At 39.6% G+C, this 27,088-nt stretch overlaps 1 protein-coding gene across 24 annotated transcripts in view; it reads left to right on the top strand.

Moving 5' to 3' along the window:
* UHRF2 (ubiquitin like with PHD and ring finger domains 2) overlaps positions 1 to 27,088 on the top strand; it is a 98,962-nt gene that overhangs the window by 30,238 nt on the left and 41,636 nt on the right. For 22 of the 24 annotated variants that reach the window (XR_012424724.1, XR_012424723.1, XR_012424722.1 and 19 more), the window contains one exon: positions 15,870 to 16,088. The exons of the other annotated variants lie outside the window; for them this stretch is intronic. Coding sequence is in view for 6 of the 22 variants with exons in the window: in XM_074017510.1 (XP_073873611.1) it covers positions 15,870 to 16,088 (219 nt within the window). In the remaining 16 variants the exon portion in view is untranslated. The remainder of the gene's footprint in view (positions 1 to 15,869; positions 16,089 to 27,088) is intronic. 24 annotated transcript variants of the gene reach the window in all.

Below are 27,088 nucleotides of genomic sequence, written 5' to 3'. Positions count from 1 at the left end.
TCCTAAGGGGACCCTCTCTCCCTGCCTCATTGTGTGGGCCTAGGAATCTGCTGCTTGCTTTTTTTTTTTTTTTTTTTAAGACAGAGTCTTGCTCTTGTCGTCTAGGCTGGAGCGTTGTAGTGGCATAATCTCAGCTCACTGCAACCTCCCCCTCCAGGGTTCAAGTGATTCTCCTGCCTTAGCCTCCCGAGTAGCTGGGTTTGTAGGCGTGTACCACCATGCCTGGCTAATTTTTGTATTTTTAGTAGAGATAGCATTTCACCATGTTGGCCAGACTGGTCTCGAACTCCTAACCTCAGGTGATTCACCTGCCTCGGCCTCCCAAAGTGCTGGGATTACAGGCGTGAGCCACCACGTCCAACCTAGGAATCTGCTTTTCAAAGAGGTACCACCCTGGCCATTAAGTATACAGAGCAGTGGCTCTGTCACAGCCTATATAGTTTAGGCACCGGATTTAGAATTTGGGTTGAGGCCGGGCACAATGGCTCACGCCTGAAATCCTAGCACTTTGGGAGACTGAGGTGGGAGGATCACTTGAGCCCAGGAGTTTGAGGCCAGCTTGGGCAACATAGCAAAACCCCATCTTCTATTTAAAAAAAAAAAAAAAATTGGTTTGAATTCCAGGTCTTCAGTTTATTGTTAAGTTTTTTGTTTTCTCTTAAATTTTTCAGCTTTTAATTTCCTCATCTGTAAATAACTATTTGACCTGTGTTATTTATGTATTGATTGATTGATTGATGGAGCCTTGCACTGTCTCCCAGGCTGGAGTGCGGTGGTATCATCTTGACCCACTGCATCCTCCACCTCCCAGGTTCAATTGACTCTTCTGCTTCAGTCTCCTGAGTAACTGGGATTACAGGGGCGTTCCACCACATTTGGCTAATTTTGTATTTTTAGTAGAGACGGGGTTTCACCATGTTGACCAGGCTGGTCTCAAACTCCTGACCTCAAGTGATCCACCTACCTTGGCCTCCCAAAATCCTGGAATTACAGAGGTGAGCCACCACACCTAGCCTCTTTATTTTGAGACAGGGTCTTACTCTGTCACACAGGTTGGAGTGCAGTGGCACAACCACAGCTCACCGCAGCCTTGACCTCCTGGGTTCAAGTGATCCTCCTACCTCAGCCTCCTAAGTAGCTGGGATCACAGGTGCATGCCTCCATACCTGGCTAATTTAACAACTTTTTCTTTCTGTAGGGACAGGGTCTTCCTGTGTTGCCTACACTGGTCTCGAACTCCTGGGCTCAAGCAATCCTTCCCCCTTGGCCTTCCAAAGTGTTGGGCTGACAGGCATTAGCCACTGGTCCTAGCTCTTTCTTCTAATAATATTGAAAATAATCTGGTGATAATGGAATAAAGCTTTTTGCTTTTCATTTACTAATTAATAAAGACGGGTTTATTTTGGTAAATAACTGCCCCCTGCCCTTTTTTTCCCTTTTTCTGATATAGAGTCTCATTCCCATCACCCACGCAGGAATGCAGTGGCATGATCTTGGCTCACTGCAGCCTTGACTACCCTGGTTCATGTGATCCTCCTGCCTTAGCCTCCTGAGTAACTGGGACTACAGGCACATGTCACCTCGCCTGGATAATATTTTTTTTTTTTTTTTTGAGACAGAGTCTTGCTCTGTCACCCAGGCTGGAGTACAGTGGCTCAGTCTTGCCTCACTGCAACCTCCACCTCCCATGTTTAAGCGATTCTCATACCTCAGCCTCCCAGGTAGCTGGGATTACAGGCATGTGCCACCACGCTTGGCTAATTACAGGCATGAGCCACCTTGCCTGGCCTAATTTTTTTTTAATTTTTAGTAGAAACAGGGTTTTGCCATGTTGCCCAGGCTGGTTTCAAACTCCTAAGCTGAAGCGATTCGTCTGCCACTGCCCCAGTCTACATATTCTTAAATAATACTTAGAGCTGGGTGCGGTGGCTTATTCCTGTAATCCCAGCACTTTGGGAGGCTGAGGCTAGTGGATCACTTGAGGACAGGCGTTTGAGACCAGCCTGGCCAACGTGGTGAAACCCCGTCTCTACTAAAAATAAAAAATTTGCTTGGCATGGTGGTGCACACCTGTAGTCCCAGCTACTCGAGAGGCTGAGGCAGGAGAACCACTTGAACCTGAGAAGCGGAGATTGCACTGAGCCGAGATCGCGCCACTGCACTGCAGCCTGGGCGACAGAGTGAAACTCTGTCTCAATAAATAAACAAATAAACAAACAAAGAAATAATACTTAGAAGTTTTATTTTGGGCATACTTTTTTTTTTTTTTTTTTTTGAGTCTTGCTCTGTCACCCAGGCTGGAGTGCAGTGATGCAGTCTCGGCTCACTGCACGCTCCACCTCCCAGGTTCACACCATTCTCCTGCCTCAGCCTCCTGAGTAGCTGGGACCACAGGTACCCACTACCACACCCACCCAGCTATTTTTTTTTTTTTTTTTTTTTTGCATTTTTGGTAGAGACGGGGTTTCACTGTGTTAGCCAGAATGGTCTCGATCTCCTGACCTCATGATCTGCCTGCCTTGGCCTCCCAAAGTGCTGGGATTACAGGCATGAGCCACCGCGCCTAGCCAGCATACTTATTTTTTAACCTAATTATGTTGTTTCTACTGTTAACAAAATATATGCTGGGCAGTCATAGTTTATTATATATTTGATTAAGAGCTTTTTATACAAAAGCATATTTTTCTATTTAGTAAGTTGGACATGTTTCCAGACATTTGTAGGCCTGGTCTCTCCCAGATACACTATATTTTGAACATGGTACTTGCTCCTCAATGAAAAATTGCTGTTTTACAGTACGATAGAAGTATGCATACCTAGCTTTGAGAGTACAAAGGTAGAGGAGATATTTTAGTTCCTGAAGGAGAACAGCAGTATACAAGGATAAAGAGGCAGAAAATACGGGGCTACCTGGGAGTAGATTAATATGGCTGGAGTGTAGAAAAGCATATAGTGAGTAAGAAGAAATGAAACTAAAGGCAAATAAAGATTTCCAGTTAAACATGGCAGGTTAAGATGCATGTTTCTTTCCACTCCTTTCTAAACCATTCTAGAAGACAGTAAGATAATAAATCCGTAAACCCCCAAGGACCAAAAAAAAAAAAAAAAAAAAAAAAAAGGCACAGAAATCAAAACACAAGAGAAAGCAACATTTTGGAAGGCACAACGGTAATGAATTAATATTATGTAGTTTAGCAGGGCAGAGAAAACTGAAACCTATGGACAAGAAGCCAACAAACAAAGCAAGGAAGCAAACTGGTGTTGGAGAACCTTGGGGAAGGCTCAGGCCTTGAATTCACTAGGCACTTTGGAGGAAGACATGTGGAATAGAACTAAAAACAAGAGGACTGGATAATTTGTATTAAAGAGCATTTTAACCACTTTTAACCCTTCCTAGTGTTAAGAAAGAAGACATGCTCTCCAGGAAATAGGATTCAATATAGGAGGTAATGGAAGGAGATGCTAGCATGATAGCTATGGACTAGGCATAAAGCCTATAAAGCAAGGTGTCCAGATTGGAATTTGACAGAGGCACTAGAATAAATGTTTCAAAGTTGCAAAAAGGTAGAGTACCTAAGATGTCTGAACAGTTTTACAACTGTGTAGGAATGTAGATAAATTAATGATAGGTACATAGTAACAACCAAAAAGAGCAACCAAATTCTCAAAGGAAAACACAGCTGTGGAAGGAAGGAAATGTAATTAAAGCATAGTTCATTACTTATCTGTGAATACTATTTAGTTAACATGTAAAAAATATTGATTTTACAGACTACCTAGTTTCTATAATATATTTAAGAAAAAGAAAAAATTGGCCGGGCGCGGTGGCTCAAGCCTGTAATCCCAGCACTTTGGGAGGCCGAGACGGGCGGATCACGAGGTCAGGAGATCGAGACCATCCTGGCTAACACAGTGAAACCCCGTCTCTACTAAAAATACAAAAAATTAGCCGGGCGTGGTGGCGGCGCCTGTAGTCCCGCGTAGCTGGACTGAGGCTGAGGCAGGAGAATGGCGGGAACCCGGGAGGCGGAGCTTGCAGTGAGCTGAGATCCGGCCACTGCACTCCAGCCTGGGCGACAGAGCGAGACTCCGCCTCAAAAAAAAAAGAAAAAGAAAAAGAAAAAAAATGTATCAACCCCTGTTAAGTATATAGAGTCTAGAGCCAGATGATCAGTTTGAATAATGTCTCTGTGCCTTATTACCATCCAAATAAATACCTTCTATGCTTCATCTGTAAAATGGGGGTAGAATAATGCCTAACTGTCCTAAGGGTTGTTATAAGTATATATGAACACTTAATGCAGTGCCTCGTGTTAGTAATTGTAAGAGGAGGATGGAGGCAAGTGAACTGTACTTGGTGGATGTTAAGAGTAACAGTTTAACAACAAAAAATACAAAGCATGCTGTTTGAAAATGTGGCGGTAAATAAGATAAGAATGGAAAGTTTTTGCCTCTTGAGTAACAGGAGTTAAGAATGTGGTAGGTTGTGGCAGTAGACAGACTCCCTGTCTTCATTGTAAGCCTTGAGTGTTACACATAAGGAGAAACTTCAAAAATAGGAAAAACCTTTTGTGTTTAGCCAGTGTTTGGATTTTCAGTTGCGTAGCATTTGTATTTATTACAGAAATCTTTAAACACTGCAGACCAACAATATGATGAACCCATCACCTTGCTTTAACCATTATCAACTCATAGCCAATCTTAAGACCTTTACTGACCAGCTGCAAGTAGTGCAGTTAGCGGGTTGTCTTCAACTACAGCACTTTCTAACTCTACCACAGTGTTTGAAGCAAAGCTATGCTCTTGGCCTCCCTCAGCCAGTGACCAAGTGTGGCAGAGCTTCTAGATTTGGCAATTTTTGCCCAATGTTAATTTCACACCTGAGCTTACCATCAGGCTGGCCAAGATGTCAGAGTTGAACCACACTCAGGCTTTTCCTGCCCCTTCCTTCTTTCAAAGTGATAGACCGGCATCATGGTCTAAGGGCTTTTACTACCTAGTTCTCCTTTCTTTCCCTGTCTTTCATAGGTGTTACCTTCATCTTGTCGTCTGTTTGCCAGAGTATCCAATGGACAAAATGGCTTAAAAAGGATTCTTTTTAGAGTTTGCAGGAAAAAAAGTTAACATCAGATCTGAGACTGGTATCCCTGAAATGGTCAGCTTACATGGGTTGGCCCTTGCCTGCTGTTTGGAAACCTTAGATTTCAGGAACATTCCCTTTATTTTCTGATTAAAAATGGTTCTCTGTGTCTAAACTGTTTTTGCAAACAATATGGTTTATGCTGAACACTTGCTTCTGGGAGTCTGGAATTCTGGTATGTGCTAGGCAGTACATATTATCAGCCCCTAATTACCTTGAATACTTTAATCTGCCCTAGTAGACAATATTTGACATGTGTTTTCACAGTTGGTTGTTGGAGGCATTAAGCATGCCCTGTGTGACTCCACTAGGAGATGACTCTTCAGAGAGCTTGTGTCTGGTTTCCTCTAGTCACCTCATGTACCTTTTCCCTTTACTGATACTGCTTTTTGTTGTTGTTTGTTTTTTGGCTGTATTAACTCAGCCATGGGTATAGCTTCATGCTGTAATGTGTAGAGGAGTCCTATGAGTTCTACTACATCAGTGAACCTGGAAATGGACTTGGAAACGCTGACATACAAAGTGTAACAACAAATGTCACATAAAATTCCCAGTGGTTCTTTAACATCAGATAACAAGTCAGTGTTCGTAATTCCTTAATTATCTGTTTAAAAATGTACTTAGGTTGTTCAAATAAGGATCGAAAACAAACCCCACCCATTGCATTTAGTTGGTAAGTCCCGATCTACAGATTTCTTCCCCCTTTCCCCCCTATTTATTTAAATAAACTGTGTCATTTGTCTTGTACAATTTTCTCAGTCTGGATTTTACTGATCACATTACTGTAGTGATATTTGACACATTCTTCTGTTATGTGTTAGTTTCCTGAGAAGCTAATAATTACATCTAAAGTTTGATTTGATTTAAACTCTATTAGATAAGACTACTTGAGAGACAGTGTTTGTTTACCTATGGCTTGTTATCCCATCAGGAGACACATAATACTTTTTTGTGGTAAGATTCAGGTGTTGTCAGCCTGATACACTCAAAATTTGTTACCAGCTTGTATTGTAATTCCCTAGAATCCTTCAAAGGTTGACCGATGACATTGATACTTTTAAGTATTATTAGGAACTTCCAGTGCCTTTTAACACTTATTTTTAACCTATCCCAGTTGTTACTTTGGTGCTTAGATTGTCTCATCTTTAGCCTGTGGAAGATCTGTCAAGTTTAAAGTGACATAATAGTTTTTGAATGTTTCTTTGTGTTCAGGTATAACAGAGTGTTCCAGCCCTGGGTTCAGCCATGTCTAGGAATCCTAGTTATTTTGAATTCGAAATGGTATTTAGAGCACATAGTCTGTGCTGCTCGTTGATACGTGTTTGATCATGTTTCTAGATCTTTTCATTGAAGCAGAACTAGGAAATACTTAAATATACCATGGGTGAATATTGATATTTCCAGTTAAATTTAGAGGAGGAAAGGGTTATAACTTAACCTCTGTGATTTTATATTTATTTTCTCTTACCCTGAAAATCACAGTTTCTAATGATATCACTGATTTGCTTTATCCTACTCATGGTAGTTTAAGACTAACAATACTCATATTGCAAACAATAGGACTACTGAAAAATTATTATTTTTTATCCTTAGGAAATATATCATTTGGGCTGTCTAGTGAACTTGGTGTGCTTTCACATAACTTGTAATCGTTTATCTTGGTGGTGTTAGGCTACCAATTGTGTAGTTTCATTCATTTTGCTTTTAGTTTTTAGGGATTTCACACATTTTGTTAATTGTGTTTATAATCATGTGACACATTACATAGTTCTGTAGTTAAATCTCCAAAACAAAGTATACTAAGAGAAGCTGAGCTTCCATCCTGATTTCTTCTATCCTGTTTCTTACCTAGTTTTGTTTTTTGAGACGGAGTCTCGGTCTTTCGCCAGGCTGGAGTGCAGTGGCACGATGTCAGCTCACTGCAATCTCTGCCTCCCTGGGTTCAAGTGATTCTCCTGCCTCAGCCTCCCACCTAGTTTTTTAAGTAACAATATTTGTTAGTTTGGTTTATGCTTCTGTTTTAATAAAAGTGTGTTTTGTATATACGCATTTGTATATATGCCATATACCCATATCTAGTGTATATATGTGTATTTATACATATATACACTAGAAAATAGAACACTACACATACCGTTTTATTCCTTACGTTTTTTTAAGTTCATATATCTTGGAGATCACTTCATAGTATATGTTTCTCATTTCTTTTTTTATAGGAGCACAATATTCTATTATATAACTGTATCATGTTATCTTGAGGATTTCTGTTACAGACGTTTGATTGTTTTCAGAGCTGTTAAAAATAGTGCAGCTATAAATAGCCTTTGTATCTTTTCATCAGGAATTCCTGAGTCAGAAAGTAAATGTATAGACAGTGTTTCTAGTAATTAACAGATTCCCCTCTAAGAGGGGAAAGTACCACTTTGTATTTGTCAGTAGTATATGAGAGTACCTGTTTTCCCATAGCCTGCCAACAAACTGTAATCAAACTTCATAAGATATTTTAAGTAGATCTGTGTCTTAGAATCTTCATTTTGGCAGAAGTATGATATGGATTGAAAGATGTGATCCTAAAGATGGGGAGATGTGTTGGGACTAGTCTGAGAAATGTATATCTTAACTAAGGAGATAGAGTTACATTAAACAATCATTAACAGATTATCATAAGTGGGACTGAGTAACTGGATAAAGGCAATATAAGAGGAATTGGAGATAACTCTTACACTTCTAAGAGCATGACGGGTTTTTCTCAGAGAATATTGAGCACCAGCAGATTATAGGGTAGGGAGATTCCATTTTGGATGCTTTGCATTTGAGGTGCTTCTGGGACATTTCATTTGGAGGTGTAGTTGGTTATATGAATCTGAAAAGTTCGGGCTAGAGTGGAGCTTTGGAGTTATCACTGTATATGTTAAAATATGTGTAACGGAAGATGCCTAGGAAAATATTAGGTAACATTTGAGCATATAATAGGTTCCCAAGTTTATGAGTAGTTTTATGTTCCTTTTCTGTTTTTGTTTTTTTTGTTGTTGTTGTTGTTGTTTTCTCCTAGCAGTTGACTTACTATCTCCTTGGCTAGAATTTAAAAACATACGCTTCGTTTTCATGACTTACCTTCTACAGACTTAACTATGTATATGTATGAGTACATACAGAATGTATATATAATCTACTATGTAATTCTCTCCTGGATTTGTACAAATTTAGTTTTGGTGCAGGTATAGCTTAAATTCTCTTGCTGTGGTGTATGGAATGATTTATTTTGCCCTGTCTCCATATAAACGTAATTTTATATACAATTTTAAAACTTTGTTGAGGTTCTCTACTTGGTTCAAAATCTTTCCATTCTGGGTATTTAATTTTGACAAAGTTAGGTTAATGGAGGTGGGTTTCTTTTTGCCACTGATACATGCTTTTTACATACAGAATGATGATAATGTGTTGTTCAAATAATTTTCACATTACAGCTGAGAAAGGAATCTCATCTGAAATAGAACAGGCTTCTGTCTTACATGGCCTTAAGAATATTGAGGCAGGAAATGAATTTACAACTGTGGAATTAGAAAAGCACTAAAAGATCTAGTTTAACCTCATATTATAGATTGAGAAAAATTGTTCGTTATTTTTCTGACCAAACCATTGTGAAATAACCTGAGTGTATAAACACCAGATGTTGGGCTACAGGCTTTAAATTTAGGTTTGACCATTAAAAAATGGGATTGGCCAAGGCGGGTGGATCATGAGATCAGGAGAGACCATCCTAATCTAAACCTAGACTGGCTGAAAATAGAACATCTTTTGAGTGAAGACACCAGGATGATACAATGATCCAAAACCTTGTCACATGAGTTGAAGGAAATTCATTAAAAATGGTTTGAATTGGGAAAGATGATGATTGAGGCTGGCAGGGACATTTAGGCTAAGTGTTATATCTGTTGTGGCAAGAGTGTGTTGATTTCTTCATGGACTTAAGGCATAGAATGAGTTCCAAAAGCTTATCTTTGATTCAGTATCAAGTACTTTCTCTTTCCTGTGTCAAAACTATGTGATCACAGAGTGGCTTTTCTTAGAGTTCTGCCCCCCAACCCCCATCACCTGCTGTAAGATCCCACACAGGATCAATATATATTTAATCTAAATGAGTTAGGTATACTATGAGATTCCTGAGCTTCCGTAGTCCTTGTTTGATTTGGAGGAGCCAGGACTAGCTGTTTCTAACTTCAGGCCTACTTTCATTTTGAGCAGGCCACTCTTAGTTGGGTAACGGTTCAAGATTTCTTCCCTTAGTTCCTACCTTTTTAATGCTGCCTCACTATGATATGATATTTAATATCATAAATATTCTTATATTTCTGTGACTCTTTAAAGTGGGTTTTTAAACTTGAGCATGCATCGGAATCACTGAGAGGATTTGTAAACGTAGATTACTGGACCTCATTTCTAGAGTTTCTGACTCAGGGTCTGAGATGGAGCCCAAGAATTTGGATTTCTAGCACATCCGCAGATGATGTTGATGCTGCTGATCTGGAACCATACTTTGAGAACCACTGCTGTAGTAGTCTGGCCTACCTTCGATAGATTGAGCTTTTTAAGAGCACGAACCAGATGTTACTCATTTCTTTTTTTTTTTTTTCTTTCTTTTTTTATTTATTTATTATCATTATTATACTTTTAAGTTCTAGGGTACATGTGCATAACGTGCAGGTTTGTTACATATGTATACTTGTGCCATGTTGGTGTGCTGCACCCATCAACTCGTCAGCACCCATCAACTCGTCATTTACATCAGGTATAACTCCCAATGCAATCCCTCCCCCCTCCCCCCTCCCCACGATAGGCCCCGGTGTGTGATGTTCCCCTTCCCGAGTCCAAGTGATCTCATTGTTCAGTTCCCACCTATGAGTGAGAACATGCGGTGTTTGGTTTTCTGTTCTTGTGATAGTTTGCTAAGAATGATGGTTTCCAGCTGCATCCATGTCCCTACAAAGGACACAAACTCATCCTTTTTTATGGCTGCATAGTATTCCATGGTGTATATGTGCCACATTTTCTTAATCCAGTCTGTCACTGATGCACATTTGGGTTGATTCCAAGTCTTTGCTATTATGAATAGTGCCGCAATAAACATACGTGTGCATATGTCTTTATAGCAGCATGATTTACAATCCTTTGGGTATATACCCAGTAATGGGATGGCTGGGTCATATGGTACATCTAGTTCTAGATCTTTGAGGATTCGCCATACTGTTTTCCATAATGGCTGAACTAGTTTACATTCCCACCAACAGTGTAAAAGTGTTCCTATTTCTCCACATCCTCTCCAGTTACTCATTTCTTTGTCCCCCTACTACCTAGTAATACATAGGAGCAGCAGCTCTTAATTTTATAGAAGCCAGTGTGGACTGTAACTGATTTCTTCAGTTTAATGATATTAGGAAGTTAGGCCTAAAATTGAAGAACCCCGCTCAACATGATTGCTTATGTCTATAATCTGAGCACTTTGGGAGGCCAAGATGGGAGAATCACTTGAGCCCAAGAGTCTGAGACCAGCCTGGGCAACATGGTGAGACCCTGTCTCCACAAAAAGTTTTAAAACTAGCCGGGCGTAGTGACATGCGCCTGTAGCCCCCAGTTCTTGGGAGGCTGAGGTAAGAGGATTGCTTGAGCCTGAGTGGCCGAGGCTGCAGTGAGCATGATCATGCCACTGCACTCCAGACTGGATGATAGAGTGAGACCTTGTCTCTAAAAATAATAAATAAAAATATATAACATTGAAGAACCTTATAAAGCTTTAGGTTCAGGTCAGTTTAGGTTTGTGATGCTTACTATTAGGAAATAGACATAAAGCCAAGATACTGCTAGAATTTTTACATGGTTTTGCTTTCTGATGAAATTTCTTGGCTTTTTTCTTTTTTAAATGTTACTTAGAGAGCTGGCTACATATAAAAACTAGAATCTGTTTTTTCCTGACTTTTTAAATGATTGCCATTCTAACTGGTGTGAGATGGTATCTCAGTGTAGTTTTGATTTGCATTTCTCTAATGACCAGTGATGATGAGCTTTTTTTCATATGTTTGTTGGCTGCATAAATGTCTTCTTTTGAGAAGTGTCTGTTCATATCCTTTGCCCACTTCTTGATTGGGTTGTTTGTTTTTTTCTTGTAAATTTGTTTAAGTTCTTTGTAGAGTCTGAATATTAGCCCTCTGTCAGATGGATAGATGATAAAAATGTTCTCCTGTTCTGTAGGTTGCCTGTTCACTCTGCTGATAGTTTCTTTTGCTCTGCAGAAGGTCTTCAGTTTAATTAGATCCCATTTGTCAATTTTGGCTTTTGTTGCCATTGCTTTTGGTGTTTTGGACATGGAGTCTTTGCCCATGCCTTTGTCCGGCATGGTATTGCCTAGGTTTTCTTCTAGGGTTTTTATGGTTTTAGGTCTTAGGTTTAAGTCTTTAATCCATCTTGAGTTAATTTTTATATAAGGTGTAAGGAAAGGTCCAGTTTCAGTTTTCTGCATATGGCTAGCCAGTTTTCCCAACATCATTTATTAAATAGGGAATCTTTTTTCCATTTCTGATTTTTGTCAAGTTTGTCAAAGATCAGATGGTTGTAGATGTGTGGCGTTATTTCTGAGGCCTCTATTCAGTTCCATTGGTCTATATCTCTGTTTTGGTACCAGTACCATGCTGTTTTAGTTACTGTAGCCTTGTAGTATAGTTTGAATTCAGGTAGTGTGATGCTGCCAGCTTTGTTCTTTTTGCTTAGGATAATCTTGGCTATAAGGCCTCCTTTTTAGTTCCATATGAAATTTAAAGTAGTGTTTTCTTCTTCTGTGAAGAAAATCAATGGTAGCTTGATGGGGACAGCATTGAATCTGTAAATTACTTTGGGCAGTATGGGCATTTTCGCAATACTGATTCTTCCTATCCATGAGCATGGAATGTTGTTCCATTTGTTTGTGTCCTCTTATTTCCTTGAGCAGTGGTTTGTAGTCCTCCTTGGTGAGGTCCTTCACATCCCTTGTAAGTTATATTCCTAGGTATTTTATTCTCTTTGTAGCAATTGTGAATGGGAGTTTACTCATCATTTGGCTCTCTCTTTGTCTGTTGGTGGTGTATAGGAATGCTTGTGATTTTTGCACATTGATTTTGTATCCTGAGACTTTGCTTGACATTGCTAATCATCTTAAGGAGATTTTGGGCTGAGACGATGGAGTTTTCTAAATGTACAATCTAGCCATCTGCAAACAAACAATTTGACTTCCTCTCTTCCTATTTGAATACTTTCTTTCTCTTGCCTGATTGCCCTGGCCAGAACTTCCAATACTATGTCGAATAGGAGTGGTGAGAGAGGGCATCCTTGTCTTATGCTGGTTTTCAAAGGGAATGCTTCCAGTTTTTTTGCCCATTCAGTATAATGTTGGCTATGGGTTTGTCATAAATAGCTCTTATTTTGGGATACATTCCATCAAAACTAGTTTATTGAGAGTTTTTAGCATGAAGGGGTTGAACTTTATAGAAGGCCTTTTCTGCGTCTGTTAAGATAATTGTGTGGTTTTTGTCATTGGTTCTGTTTATGTGATGGATTACGTTTATTGATTTGCATATGTTGAACCAGCCTTGCATCCCAGGGATGAAGCCAACTTTGATCGTGGTAGATAAGCTTTTTGATGTGCTGCTGAATTGAGTTTGTCAGTATTTTATTGAGGATTTTCACATCAATGTTCATAGGGATATTGGCCTGAGATTTTCTTTTTTTGTTGTGTCTCTGCCAGATTTTTGTATCAGGATGATGCTGGCCTCATAAAATGAGTTAGGAAGGAGTTCCTCTTTTTCTATTGTTTGGAATAGTTTCAGAAGAAATGGTACCCAGCTCCTCTTTGTACCTCTGGTAGAATTTGGCTGTGAATCCGTCTGGTCCTAGGCTTTTTTTGGTTGGTAGGCTATAAATTACTGCCTCAATTTCAGAACTTGTTATTTGTTCTATTCAGGGATTCGACTTCTTACTGATTTAGTCTTGGGAGGGTGTATGTGTCCAGGGATTTATCCATTTCTTCTAGATTTTCTGGTTTATTTTTGTAGAGGTGTTTATAGTATTCTCTGATGGTTGTTTTTATTTCTGTGGGTTTAGTGGTGATACTCCTTTTTATTTATTTATATATTTTTTGAGTCTATTTGATTCTTCTCTCTTTTCTTCTTTATTAGTCTGGCTAGTGGTCTATTTTGTTGATCTTTTCAAAAACAGCTCCTGGATTCATTGATTTTTTTTTTTTTTTTGAGACGGAGTCTCGCTTTGTAGCCCAGGCTGGAGTGCAGTGGCTGGATCTCAGCTCACTACAAGGTTCACACTCCCAGGTTCACACCATTCTCCTGCCTCAGCCTCCCGAGTAGCTGGGACTACAGGTGCCCGCCACCTCGCCCGGCTAGTTTTTTTTTAATTATTTTTTAGTAGAGACGGGGTTTCACCGTGTTAGCCAGGATGGTCTCGATCTCCTGACCTCGTGATCCACCTGTCTCAGCCTCCCAAAGTGCTGGGATTACAGGCTTGAGCCACCGCGCCCGGCCGCCTGATTTTTTTTTTTTTTTTTTTGAAGGATTTTTCGTGTCTCTTATCTCCTTCAGTTCTGCTCTGATCTTACTATTTCTTGTCTTCTGCTAGATTTTGAATTTGATTGCTCTTGCTTCACTAGTTATTTTAATTGTGATGTTAGATGCTGGAGAGGATATGGAGAAATAGGAATGCTTTTATACTGTTGGTGGGAGTGTAAATCAGTTCAGCCATTGTGGAAGACAATTCCTCAAGGATCTAGAACCAGAAATACCATTTGACCCAGCAGTCCCATTACTGGTTGGTATATACCCAAAGGATTGTAAATGATTCTACTATAAAGACACATGCACATGTATGTTTATTGCAGCACTGTTCACAATAGCAAAGACTTGGAACCAACCCAAATGCCTGTCAGTGATAGATTAAAGAAAATGTGGCACATATACACCATGGAATACTATGCAGCCATAAAAAAGGATGAATGTATGTCCTTTGCAGGGACATAGATGAAACTGGAAACCATCATCCTCAGCAAACTAACACAGGAACAGAAAACCAAACACTGCATGTTCTTACTCATAAGTGGGAGTTGAACAATGAGAACACATGGACCCAGGGAAGGGAACATCACACAGCGGGGCCTGTCGGAGGGTGCGGGGCTAGGGGAAGGATAACATTAGGAGAAATACCTAATGTAGATGACGGGTTGATGGGTGCAGCAAACCACCGTGGCACATGTATACCTATGTAACAAACCTGCACGTTCTGCACAGGTATCCAAGAACTTAAAGTATACATTAAAGAAAAAAAAAGATAAACTGGAATCTTTCTCTTTCAGGGAAAATGGAGGCTATTGGAACATGCTAGGTTCATGCTCTTATAAGTATTGCAAATGGCACAAGTTGATGAACTTGTACAAAGATCAGAAAGGCCATCATCTAGTCCTGTTAAAACTTAAACTTGGGGCCGGGCATGGTGGCTCATGCCTGTAATCCTAGCACTTTGTGAGGCTGAGGTGGGTGGACCTCACCTGAGGTCAGGAGTTCGAGACCAGCCTGGCCAACGTGGCAAAACCCCATCTCTGCTGAAAATACAAAATTAACCAGGCGTGGTGGCACATGCCTGTAATCCCAGCTACTTAGGAGGCTGAGGCAGGAGAATCACTTGAACCCAGGAGGTGGAGGTGGAGGTGGAGGTGGCAGTGAGCTGAGATCTCACCACTGCACTCCAGCCTGGCCGACAGAGTAAGACTCCATCTCAAAAAAAACAAAAACAAACAACAAAAAAAACTTGGGGCTTGACATGGTGGCTCATGTCTGTAGTCCCGGTACTTTGGGAGGCTGAGGCAAGAGGATTGCTTGAGGGCAGGAGTTCAAAACCAGCCTCATCAACATAGTAAGACCCTGCTTCTACCAAAGAAAAACATGTTAGCTGGGTATAGTGGCGCGTGCCTATAGTACAAGCTACTCAGGCACCTCAGGATCGGGGATTTCTTGAGCCCAGGAGTTTGCGGCTACAGTGAGCTATTATTACATAACTATACTCCAGCCTGGGTGACGGAGTGAGACCTTGTCTCAGAAACCAAAACAAAACTTGGGTTAAAAGAATGTAGAGCAAGAGCTTGTGTTTTTATCACCCTTCCCAGTCCCCTACTTTTCCCAGCTAGCAGTAAATGTCTTAATAAGACTTTAGCAAGAATTGTTTCACTCTGGGAAGTCAAATCATGAGTGTATATTATTTAAGTGCCATTACGAATATTCAGTCTCTCATTGAGAGTATCTAGATTGTAACAGTAATATGTGACTGAATAGATATGTTACTTATAATTTATTCTAGAAAAAATAGCATATAGCTCCCTCAAAGTAGATGACTGTGGTTCTTGAATGTGGGCTGAACACTTACTTGCCTGACAACCTGCAAGCCATGAAGAGATCCACATCTCCAAGGCCTAGTGGGAATGGGGAGAGGGTTCATGCTCATACTTACAGAAACTACCCTGTAGGTATCACAGTACAGGTGAGAAGCCAACATGAAGTAACCCCTGTTATTTAAGGACACTGCAACCTATTTTACTTTCTCTTAGATGATTAACTCAGTAAATTAGGTTTTTCTGTACATTGCATAAAACTTTAGTTGTCTTTGATAATCATAAGCCATGTTTTATGGTTTTCTCTCTCCTCAGATACCCAGAAAGCGGTACTCTAGAAATGAATGTCAAAGATCTTAGACCACGAGCTAGAACCATTTTGAAATGGAATGAACTAAATGTTGGTGATGTGGTAATGGTTAATTATAATGTAGAAAGTCCTGGACAAAGAGGATTCTGGTTTGATGCAGAAATTACCACATTGAAGACAATCTCGAGGACCAAAAAAGAACTTCGTGTGAAAATTTTCCTGGGGTAAGATTTTCTTCACTGGTGCCATTTAATTACTGAATTAATGAAGGAATGTATTTTTAGGTATTAAGCACGTGCACCTTAGTAAAAAAAAGATGGGAGTCTATAAAAGATGGAAATTTCCATACTGAAGGAGAATATTTTTATAAATTCTTAAGAATTTTTAAAAGTTAACTGTGGCTTAAATCTTCAACTTTAAGGTTGGAGATACTATTTGGAAGAATGTTGGAAATAACTGAGTGTTTTATTACAGAAATTCTTACCTCATGGGATTCTTATAGATCAAACAAAACAATATGTAAAAGCATTTTAATAACTATAATTGCTATGAGGATCTGTGATCTGTGTTGATATAATAGCAGTGGATGACTACTTAACCAGCTGTCTACTGGACTTCTCAGACTAGCAGTAATTTTCCTTCATAGTAATTTTTCAACTTACAGAATTTAAACTTAATGAAGAGAATTCAGAATGCAAAATGTCACCTGAATCAAATCACTCAGATATTTAAATCATTTCTTTCCCCTCCCCTCCCCTCCCCTTCCCTCCCCTTCCTTTTTTTTTTTGAGACGCTCTGTCGCCCAGGCTGGAGTGCAGTGGCGCGATCTCTGCTGTCTGCAAGCTCCACCTGCCGGGTTCACGCCATTCTCCTGCCTCAGCCTCTGGAGTAGCTGGGACTACAGGCACCTGCCACGACGCCAGGCTAATTTTTTGTATTTTTAGTAGAGACGGGGTTTCACCATGTTAGCCAGGATGGTCTCAATCTCCTGATCTCATGATCTGCCTGCCTCGGCCTCCCAAAGTGCTGGGATTACAGGTGTGAGCCACTGTGCCCGGCCTTCTCTTTCTCTTTCTTTCTTGTTCTGTAGCCCAGGCTGGAGTACAGTGGCATGGTCTTGGCTCACTGCAACCTCCACCTCCTGGTTTCATGCAGTTCTCCTGCCTCAACCTCCCAAGTAGCTGGGATTACAGGCATACAACACCACACCCACCTAATTTTTATATTTTTAGTAGAGACAGGGTTTCATCATGCCAGCCAGGCTGGTCTCAACTCCTGTCCTCAAGTGATGCACCCGCCTCTGCCTCCCAGATTGTTGGGATTACAGGCGTGAGCTACTGCACCCAGCTTTCTATCATTAATTTTTTAAGAAATACTTTCAGATGTTTCCTGAAGTGATAAAGTACTAGGCATTATTTGAGTTACTTTTTTACACTTTGGAAAACATTGTCACTCTCTTTCTGTGTCTGCTGCTTCTGAATAATTTGCTGAATAGTCACTAATTTACTTTTTAATAAATAAAATCTCTGTTAATGGTTTCCAGTTCTCTATTATCAGTAATTACATAAACATCCTCGTATATGCATTTTTGTGCATTTCTTTTCTTTAGAATAAATTATTAGATTCGTTGCATTGAGCACTGAGGGTTTTAGAATAACCCTGACAGTTGTTTTTTTTTAAATAATGATAATAAGCAGCTAAATGAATATTCTTGTCATGTTCTGATTAACTGGATTAGTGATACAAGGTGACAAATCTTGGAACAATGATTAAAATCTAAAGCAAGGATAGGCAAGCTTATGGCCCACTAGCTTCCTATTTTTGTAAATAAAGTATCATTGGAACACAGCAATGGCCATTGATTTATGTATTATCTGTAGCTATTTTTGTGCTAAGTAATTGCAACTGAGACCATCTTCTCTGCAAAGCCAAAACTACTTACTTTCTTGCTCTTCGTGGGAAAAGTTTGCTGACTCCTGAGATTTAAAAAAAAAAAAATGGTGCGAGGCGTTGAAAACTTAACATTTTAGAAAACAGGTTTCAGAACTTCTTACAAACAAAAGTGTGATTCTATTGCCAGACTAAGAGTATAGCTCAGTCACAGACTTCTAAACAACTTGAAACCCTGATATGGATGCAAATCATTAAGGAGAAAGCCCCTAAATAAATTGGCTATGTTAGGAGTCTTATAACCTATTTGAGTGTTCAGGTGTACACAATAGGATAACGGCACACATAGCATTGAGCTAAAAAAGCTTGCTGTTAAAAAAAGATTTCCCGGCTGGGCGCAGTGGCTCATGCCTGTAATCCCAGCACTTTGGGAGGCCAAGGCGGGCGGATCATGAGGTCAGGAGTTCAAGACCAGCCTGGCCAATATGGTAGAACCCAATCTGTACTAAAAATACAAAAATTAGCCAGGCGTGGTGGCGCATGCCTGTAGTCCCAGCTACATGGGAGACTGAGGCAGAATAATTACTTGAACCCGGGAGGCAGAGGTTGCAGTAAGCCAAGATCATGCCATTGCACTTCAGCCTGGGTTACAGAGCGAGACTCCGTCTCAAAGAAAAAAGTTTTCCCAAGTAATCCTGAGGTACAGTTAAGAGTGGGAACACACTGGCTTTAGAAGTGGACCTAAGACTGAGTGGGCCAGGTGCAGTGGCTCATGCCTATAATCCCAGCACTTTGGGAGGCCAAGGTGGGTGGATCACCTGAGGTCAGGAGACTGAGACCAGTCTGACCAACTAGTGAAACCCTGTCTCTACAAAAAAATACAAAATTAGCTGGGTGCGGTGATGCATGCCTGTAATCCCAGCTATTCAAAAGACTGAGGCAGTAGAATCACTTGACCTGGGAGGCGCAGGTTGCCGAAAGCTGAGATCATGCCATTGCACTCCAGCCTGGGCAACAAGAGTGAAACTTCATCTCAAAACAAACAAACAAAAAGACTTGAGTGGAAATTATGGATAGGCAAATACCAGTTTGATAAAGAGAATGGTTATGTGATGGCTTTCCCAACAGTACAATACAATGTAAAGTATTCTTTGTCATTAAAGTTTTTACTAGAAACATTAGGAACACAGTAGCTATAAAGGAGCCAGTGTGGCTTATGGACGGAAATTTTTTTTTTTTGGAGACGGGGTCTCGTTCTGTCGCCCAGGCTGGGTAGCAGTAGCACGATCCTGGCTCGCTGTAACCTCCGCCTCCTGGATTCAAGCAGTTCTTCTGCCTCAGCCACTGGAGTAGCTGGGACTACAGGCGCACCCCACCATCCCCATTTCATTTTTTGCTCAAAACCAGGCTGGTTTTGAACCCCTGAGCTCAGGCAGTCTGCTTGCCCTGGTCTCCCAAAGTGCTAGGATTACAGGTGTGAGCCACCGCATCCAGAGAAATTTTTTTTTTTTTTAATGATTAGAAATCTTTCATCCTCACTGGTAAGAATGGATAACAGGTTGAAAGAACAAATGCATTCTGCTGTTGATAGGCATTTTGGGGCTGTTAGAAACAATGCTGCCATCATTGATGTTTTTATACCTATACCTATATCCTGGCACTTGTGTGCATTAGTTTCTGTAGAGTGTATCATGCCTAGGATTAAAATTACTAGGTTGTAGAATCTGCATCTTCAACTTGAGTAGATAGAACCAAGTGTCTGTACCAGATTACAGTTCTGCAACAGTATGAGAGTTCCTGTTCTGTTTTCTCATCCATGCTTAGTTTTTTCAGACTTCAGTTTCCACTAGTCAGGTGGGTATGTAATAGTATCTCATTTTGGCTTTGATTTGCAATTCTCTGACTCCTAATGGGGTTGAGAACCTTTTTGTATTTTTATTGACAAATTATATATATCTTTTGTGAGGACCTGTTCCAATTTGCTGACTTTTTTTGTTTATTAAATAAAGTGATTCATTTTTAGGAGTTCTAATTATGGAGACTAGGCCATTTCAGTTATATGTGGCAGAAATACCTTTTCTAGTTCTGTGGCTTGTCTTTTTCTCCTTATGATGTTTGAATAGTAGTTTTCTTAATTTTAATGCAGTTGAGGTTATCAAAGTTCAAGAAAGTTTTTTTCCTTTATGCTTGTACTTTCTGTCTGTCTTAAAGATACTCTTTTATTGCCTTCTAAAAGCTTTGTGGTTTTGCCTTTCTTTAGGTCTTTAATTGACTTGGAGTAGATTTTTGTGTACAGTGTGAGGTAAGGGTCTAATTTAACTCAATACATATGAATAAACATTTTTCCTAGCACTGTTTATTGAAAAGCCAATTTCCCTCCCATTGATCTTCAGTATCACCTCTGTCATATCAAGAATCTTATATTTGATGAATGCTTCTGACTTCTCTATTCTGTACCATGGGTCTGTTTTTTGTGTATCCTTGTATCAGTTCTACACTTCCATAGTACAACAGAGCACATGATCCTTCCTTGTTCTTCAAGTAGGTTTTATATGTTCTTAGCTCTGTGTACTTCCATTTGAATTTTCCAGTCATCTTTTCTCTTTCTGGTATATAGGAATACAAGTATCCTTTGATCGTGGATTCAGTAGCTTTATTAGATTTACTAATTTTAATTTACATGTAGATTGTTTCAAAATGTTTACAATTATAATCATCTGTGAATTCTGAGATTTTTGTTATGTCTTTTTCTTTACTTTTGATTTCTTCCTCTTGTCCTTATTTACCAGTTGGGCCTGAATTACATTGTTGAAAAGAAGTAGTGATAACAGGCATCTTTTTCCCCTGCTTTCTGAGAGAAAACATACAAAATTTCATCCATAACTATAATGTTTGATATAGGTATTTTGTGGATATGCTCTCCTAGATTTGGTTTGATGGTGTTTTGTGTAGGATTTTTGCATTGTATTAGTGCGTGAAATTTGCATGTTAATTTTCCTATCTCACTGTCCTTCGCAGATTTATACTAGTTTCACAAAATAATTAGGAATCTTCTTTTTCTTATGGTAGAGTTTTGTGTCCTTGTCTTGAATGTTTGGTAGAACTTCTCAATAAAGTCATCTGGGGTTGAGTTTTCTTTGTGGGATGGTTCTTTTATGGTTGATTCGGTTTCTGTAATGATCAGAGGACTATTCATGTTTTCTATTTCTGGAACTAGAATTTAATTTTCTAGGAATTTATCCATTGCATCTAAATTTTAAAATTTATTGTCATAAATTTGTTCAGTAACTACATCTTTTTAATGTGTTAATCTGTTATGATGTTTTTTATTTCCGAATTTAGTTTGTGACTTCTTGACCATTCTCACCAGAGGTCTATCAGTTTTGTTAGGCTTACAAAGAAGTAATCTTCAGCTTTGATCCTCTCTATTGTGTTGAAGGTGCAAAGGAAGAAGCAAATAGAGGATATGATTTTTAATTTGCCTTGGATATTTGATAAGGGAACTTGGAGTTAAAGTTCATGCTTGTTTCTGTTTTTAATTTGTGAGTACCAAAAAGTGCATATGCTTGAACTATCTAATTCTAGTTATCAAATTCTATTTTCATGTTGTCATTTTCTGTTTATTTTAGCTTTGAAAAAAGTTGAAAACAAGTTTGGGATTCAAAAACATTTTTTAAAGTAATTTGTTCACTTACTATTGTAATGCAATATTTAGTACCATGTGAACTTATGCTGATTTAGATATTCATGAGTAAAGTAGTATTTGAATCCTATAGCAAGAAAATTAATTTACCTTACTGAAACTACAGATAAAGGCCAAGCATGGTGGCTTACACCTATAATCCTAGCACTTTGGGAGGCCAAGGTGGGCGGATCAGTTGAGGTCAGAAGTTCGAGACCAGCCTGGCCAACAGGGTGAAACCCCATCTCTACTAAAAATATAAAAATTAGGGCCAGGTGCTGTGGCTCGCGCCTGTAATCCCAGTGCTTTGGGAGGCCGAGGCGGGCAGATCACCTGAGTTCAGGAGTTCTAGACCAGCCTAGGCAACGTGGTAAAACGCCGTCTCTACTAAAAATACAAAGAAGTTAGCTGGAAATGCTGGTGCACCCCTGTAATTCCAAGTCCTTGGGAGGCTGAGGCGGGATAATCGCTTTAACCCAGGAAGAGGTTGTAGTGAGCAGAGATCACACCACTATACTCCAGCCTGGACAAAGAGTGAGACTCTGTCTCAAAAAAAAAAAAAAAGAGAAAAGGGCTGGGCGTGTTGGCTCACTCCTGTAATCCCAGCACTTTGGGAGGCTGAGGCGGGAGGATCAGGAGGTCAGGAGATTGAAATCATCCTGACTAATAGGTGAAACCCCGTCTCTACTAAAAATACAAAAAAAAAAATTAGCCAGGCGTTGTGGCGGGCATGTGTAGTCCCAGCTACTTGGGAGACTGAGGCAAGAGAATGGCGTGAACCCAGGAGCTGGAGCTTGCAGTGAGGGGAGATCGCGCCACTGCACTCCAGCCTGGGCGACTGAGCGAGACTCCGTCTCGAAAAAAAAAAAGAAAAATCTATAGATACATTTTAGGTTTAGTGTCATTTTTATGGAGTTTATTTACCAAATTTTTTTCATACTTAAGAAATTTCTATAGTGATATACTTACTAAGCCATTCTTACAGGATACATACTTAATATGCATATCAAGTTATAAGTCACAGGTCACTGTTCTTCGGCCATGCTGGCCTCCGTGTGTTGCTCAGTCACGCAAACATTGTCCTGCCTTGGGGCCTTTGTACTTGATGTTCTCCCCTACGCAGATACTGATTTGGCTTACTCTGTCTCTTATTTCAGTTCTCTGCTCAAAAGTATCTTCAGAGTGACCTTTCTTGATCACCCTTTTTAAAATCACATACATACCAGACATAAGCTATTTAAATTCTCCCTTACTCTTTTTTCTGAATTCTTTATTTTATTTATGACCCCATTTGTATAGTTTCCTATTGCTGCTACAACAAATTACCACAAACATAGTATCTTAAACAATAAATCATAGTACAGTTTGGAGGTTAGAAATCTTAAATGGATTTGGATTTCACTAGGCAAAAATCATTGTCAGTAGGGATATGTTCATTTTTGTAGACTCTTAAGGGAGAATCCATTTTCTTGCCTTTTCCATATTTCAGAGGCGTCCCACATGCCTTTGCTTATTACCTGTTCTCTCCACCTTCAAAGCCAACAGTGTTGCATCTCTTTTACAATTCTTTTTGTGGATGCATCCCCTTCATATTCTCTCTTCTGCCTCCCCTTCCCCTGTGATTATATTGGATCTGCATGGATAATCTTCCCATTTCAAGGTTTTTAATGTGCAAAGTCCTTTTTGCCATATGAGGTAACATATTTATAGGTTCCTGGAATTAGGACATGAACCTCTTTGGGGCCCATTGTTCTGCCTGCCACACCACTGGAATGTTAATGCTTTGTTTTTGTTTGCTGTTGTGTGCCAGGCCCTGTTCTAGGCACTAGTTACAGTAGATTTTCAGTACGGTATTTCGTAGATTCCGAGACAATAGGTTTGTTTTTGTATTTTAACATCTCTGAAATAAAAATGTATCTTAAAATTGCTGTTGAGCTGACTGAAGTTGAATTCTTTCGAAGATTTGAATTTGCTTGTTTACCAGTCACTTGCGAGTGCAATTTAACTTTAACTTAAATTCTCTGTTTGAGCCTTTTTAGACCACATGGGTAGCATGAATTCAGGTCTCTGAACCGGACTGAATCCTAGCTTATCATTTAATTCTTGAAGAATGCTTTTTTTCCATTACACCCAGTGGCAGTATTGAAACAAGAATGTTTCTTTATCTGCAAGGTGACTTATTTCTCACTTTAACTGTGAGAACAGGTTGGTGTCTAAGCTTTATTTGAAGGTCTTCCTTAGACACCTAATCAGTCTTTTTTTCTTAGTTGAAATTACATAATGTGTCTTATAGTTGCCAATTATCATTTGGTGTTCCAGCTTTATTTGGGAGTTCTTAGACTGCCTTATTTCAGTCTAGTTTCTTTTTCGTAGCACATAAATTGTTTTACAATTATCAGCCCATTAGATTCAGTGAAATAGGATATTTCTTGAGGAATGAATTGATTATATGCATGTTTTTATTATGATCAATGGTGTTTTGTGCATAAAGAATGTCTTGATAGCCTTTAACAAAAATGGTAAATAAGTGAAAAAGTGACTTTGGCCTTGAATTTGTGACATTTATTGAATCACTTAAAGTAGTACATGGAAAGCACCTGTTTCCAGGTAGGGTGGGACAGCTGGCAGTAGATTAGTGCTTTTAGCTAAAACAACTAGAATAGCCTGATGAAAGTCATTCTTTGAATGCACGAGAGAATCAAAGAGAACCACTGTGGGTATGTCTCTGGAGAGGTAAGAATCTCAGAAGGCAGGTAGCTTTGTAGTTGTGTTTTGTCCCTGGGGAATCTGCTAATTCTGGATGCAGTGTAAAATCTAGTTCAGAGCAGCTAGGAGTCAGATGGAAAGAGAAATCAGTAGAGCTTTTGGCAGATATTTGGGATGCCTCGAGCATATGGCCTGCTTTCAGCTTTGGTTGAATACTGGACTTCTGCTGGGCAAGAGGTTGGAAACGTAAGTAAGAAGTGGCATTTTCAGCAGTCTTAGAAGGCATACACTAGATTTTAGGGTAACTGGTGTAATGGCTCCACAGAATATGTGGGTCTTTTAGTTTGAAAACTGGATGGCTGGCTGGGTGCGGTGGCTTATGCCTGTCATCCTAGCACTTTGGGAGGCCGAGGCGGGTGGATCACAAGGTCAGGAGATCGAGACCATCCTGGCTAATATGGTGAAACCCCGTCTCTACTAAAAATATAAAAAATTAGCCGGGCGTCATGGCACGCGTCTGGAACCCCAGCTGCTCGGGAGGCTGAGGCAGGAGAATCGCTTAGACCTGGGAGGCAGAGGTTGCAGTGAGCCCGAGATTATGCCACTACACTCCAGCCTGGGTGACAGAGTTGAGACACCGTCTCAAAAAAAGAAAAGAAAAGAAAATTGTATAGCTTAGGCATGCAGGTAGACTAAATCTTATTTCAAGACTGTAAACCAGCCTTGACTCAGCTTAGATGCTGATTAAATGTCAAACCACCACAGTATCTCACCAGCAGAAGGAAGGTTGAACTTTCCTTTACATAAGATAATATCTGAAGCTTTTGGCTCCATGATGGAGCCAAAAACGCCATTCTGCCAAAAGATGGCACCACATAATCAGAAAACAGAAGGAATGCCAATTATAGGAATAGACCCATTAGGTGATCTTGATAATTCCAGTTATCAGAGAGACTTTAAAGTAACTGTGATTAATATGCTGAAAACATGGTAAATGTCCACTGAGAATTGGAACTCACAGAATAATTATATGGAGATTTTAGAACTGAGAATTATAGTAAGAAAGTAAGACCTTGTTAAATTGATTTAATAACAAATAAGGGCCGGGCGCAGCGGCTTATGCCTGTAATCCTAGCACTTTGGGAGGCCGAGGCGGGTGGATCACGAGATCAAGAGATGGAGACTATCCTGGCCAACATGGTGAAACCCTGTCTCTACTAAAAATATAAAAATTAACCGGGCGTAGTGGCAGGCACCTGTAGTCCCAGCTACTCGGGAGGCTGAGGCAAGAGAATCACTTGAACCCGGAAGGTGGAGGTTGCAGTGAGCCGAAATTGCGCCACTGTACTCCAGCCTGGCAACAGAGCGAGACTCTGTCTCAAAAATATATATATATATGTGTGTGTGTGTGTGTGTGTGTGTGTGTGTGTGTGTGTGTGTGTGTGTATATATGGAGTTCCTAAAGAAGAGAGTAGAGTGAAAACAGTATTTGAAAATATAACTGATTAAAGATATCAGTCCAGGTCAAAGAAGTTCTCTAAAGTCTAAGCAGGATAAATATAAAGAAAATGCACAGTGGTATATCACAAATAAGAATGCTAAAAACTAAAGATAAAAACACAGGGAAGATGACCACGTTTTTATTAGAAGCAATTTAAGCTAGGAGACAGTGGAATGGCATGTGAAAATACTAATTTAAGAACATTCCCAGCCGGGCGCGGTGGCTCACACCTGTATAATCCGAGCACTTTGGAAGGCCGAGGCGGGCAGATCACTTGAGGTCAGGAATTCAAGACCAGCCTGGCCAACATGGCAAAACCCTGTGTCTACTAAAAATTTTAAAATTAGCTGTGTGTGGTAGCATGCACCTGTAACCCCAGCTGTTTGTGAGGCTAAAGCAGGAGAATTGCTTGATCCTGGGAGGTGGAGGTTGCAGTGAGCTGAGATCGTGCCACTGCACTCCAGCCTGGGTGACAGCAAGATTCCATCTCAAAAAATAAAATAAAAAAATTCCCAACTTAAAATACATTTTAAATGAAAATACCTGTCAAAAATAAAGCCAAAATAAAAATGTTATCAAACGAAACCTGAAAGAATTCACCAACAGACAGGCACCAGGAGAAATAATAAAGGGAGTTATTTAAGTGGGAGGAAGGAGATTCCAGATAGAAACATGGAAATATAGGACAGAATTAAGAGCAGGGAAAGGGTAAATGTATGAGTAAGTATAAGTAATTATTTTTTAAAATAGTGAACTTTAAAAAATACATAGAAAAAATGCCTGACAACAGTAATGCAGAAGATGGGGTTGATAAATGAAGTTCTGAGATTCTGGCATCATTGGGGAAGTAGTGAAAGTAAAATTTAAAGTAGATTATATCAGGTTTGCACAGCCCAATCTCTAGTGCAACTACTAAAAATAAAAGATTTTTAACAAATTAATACACTGAAAATGAAAAAATAAATATTAGTCTAATCCAAAAGAAGGCAATTGTGACTAAAAGAAGCAGATAAGTAGAAAACATACAGTAAAATGGCAGAAACAAACACAGCTGTATCAGCCATTATATTAACTGTGTGTGAGTAAAGCATTTCAAGACAACGATCAACAAAGTAGATTAAAATAAAAAATCCACATACTACTCTTAAGAAAGACTCCTTAAATATAAAGTCACAGAAGTTGAAAAGAGATGGATAGTTGGGATTATAAGAAGATGTCAATAGCAAAGACTTTTCAGATCTCCTTAAATGTGGTGGTAATATAGAACAAAATATTACTAAATTATCTAATTCACAAACTCATGAACAACATCTACAATGAAACAGGATGGTATGGTATCATAAGCCCCAAAATAGCTGGTGGGATAAACAGTGGAAAGTTTCAAGACCTGTGTAGTATCAGTGGCTATGCAAGAGAAATGTGTGTTGCGCCCAAGAATTCCAAAT

The sequence above is a fragment of the Macaca fascicularis genome, chromosome 15, assembly GCF_037993035.2.
Source record: "Macaca fascicularis isolate 582-1 chromosome 15, T2T-MFA8v1.1".
Lineage (NCBI taxonomy): Eukaryota > Metazoa > Chordata > Mammalia > Primates > Cercopithecidae > Macaca > Macaca fascicularis.
This window is presented reverse-complemented; position numbering and strand designations above follow the sequence as displayed.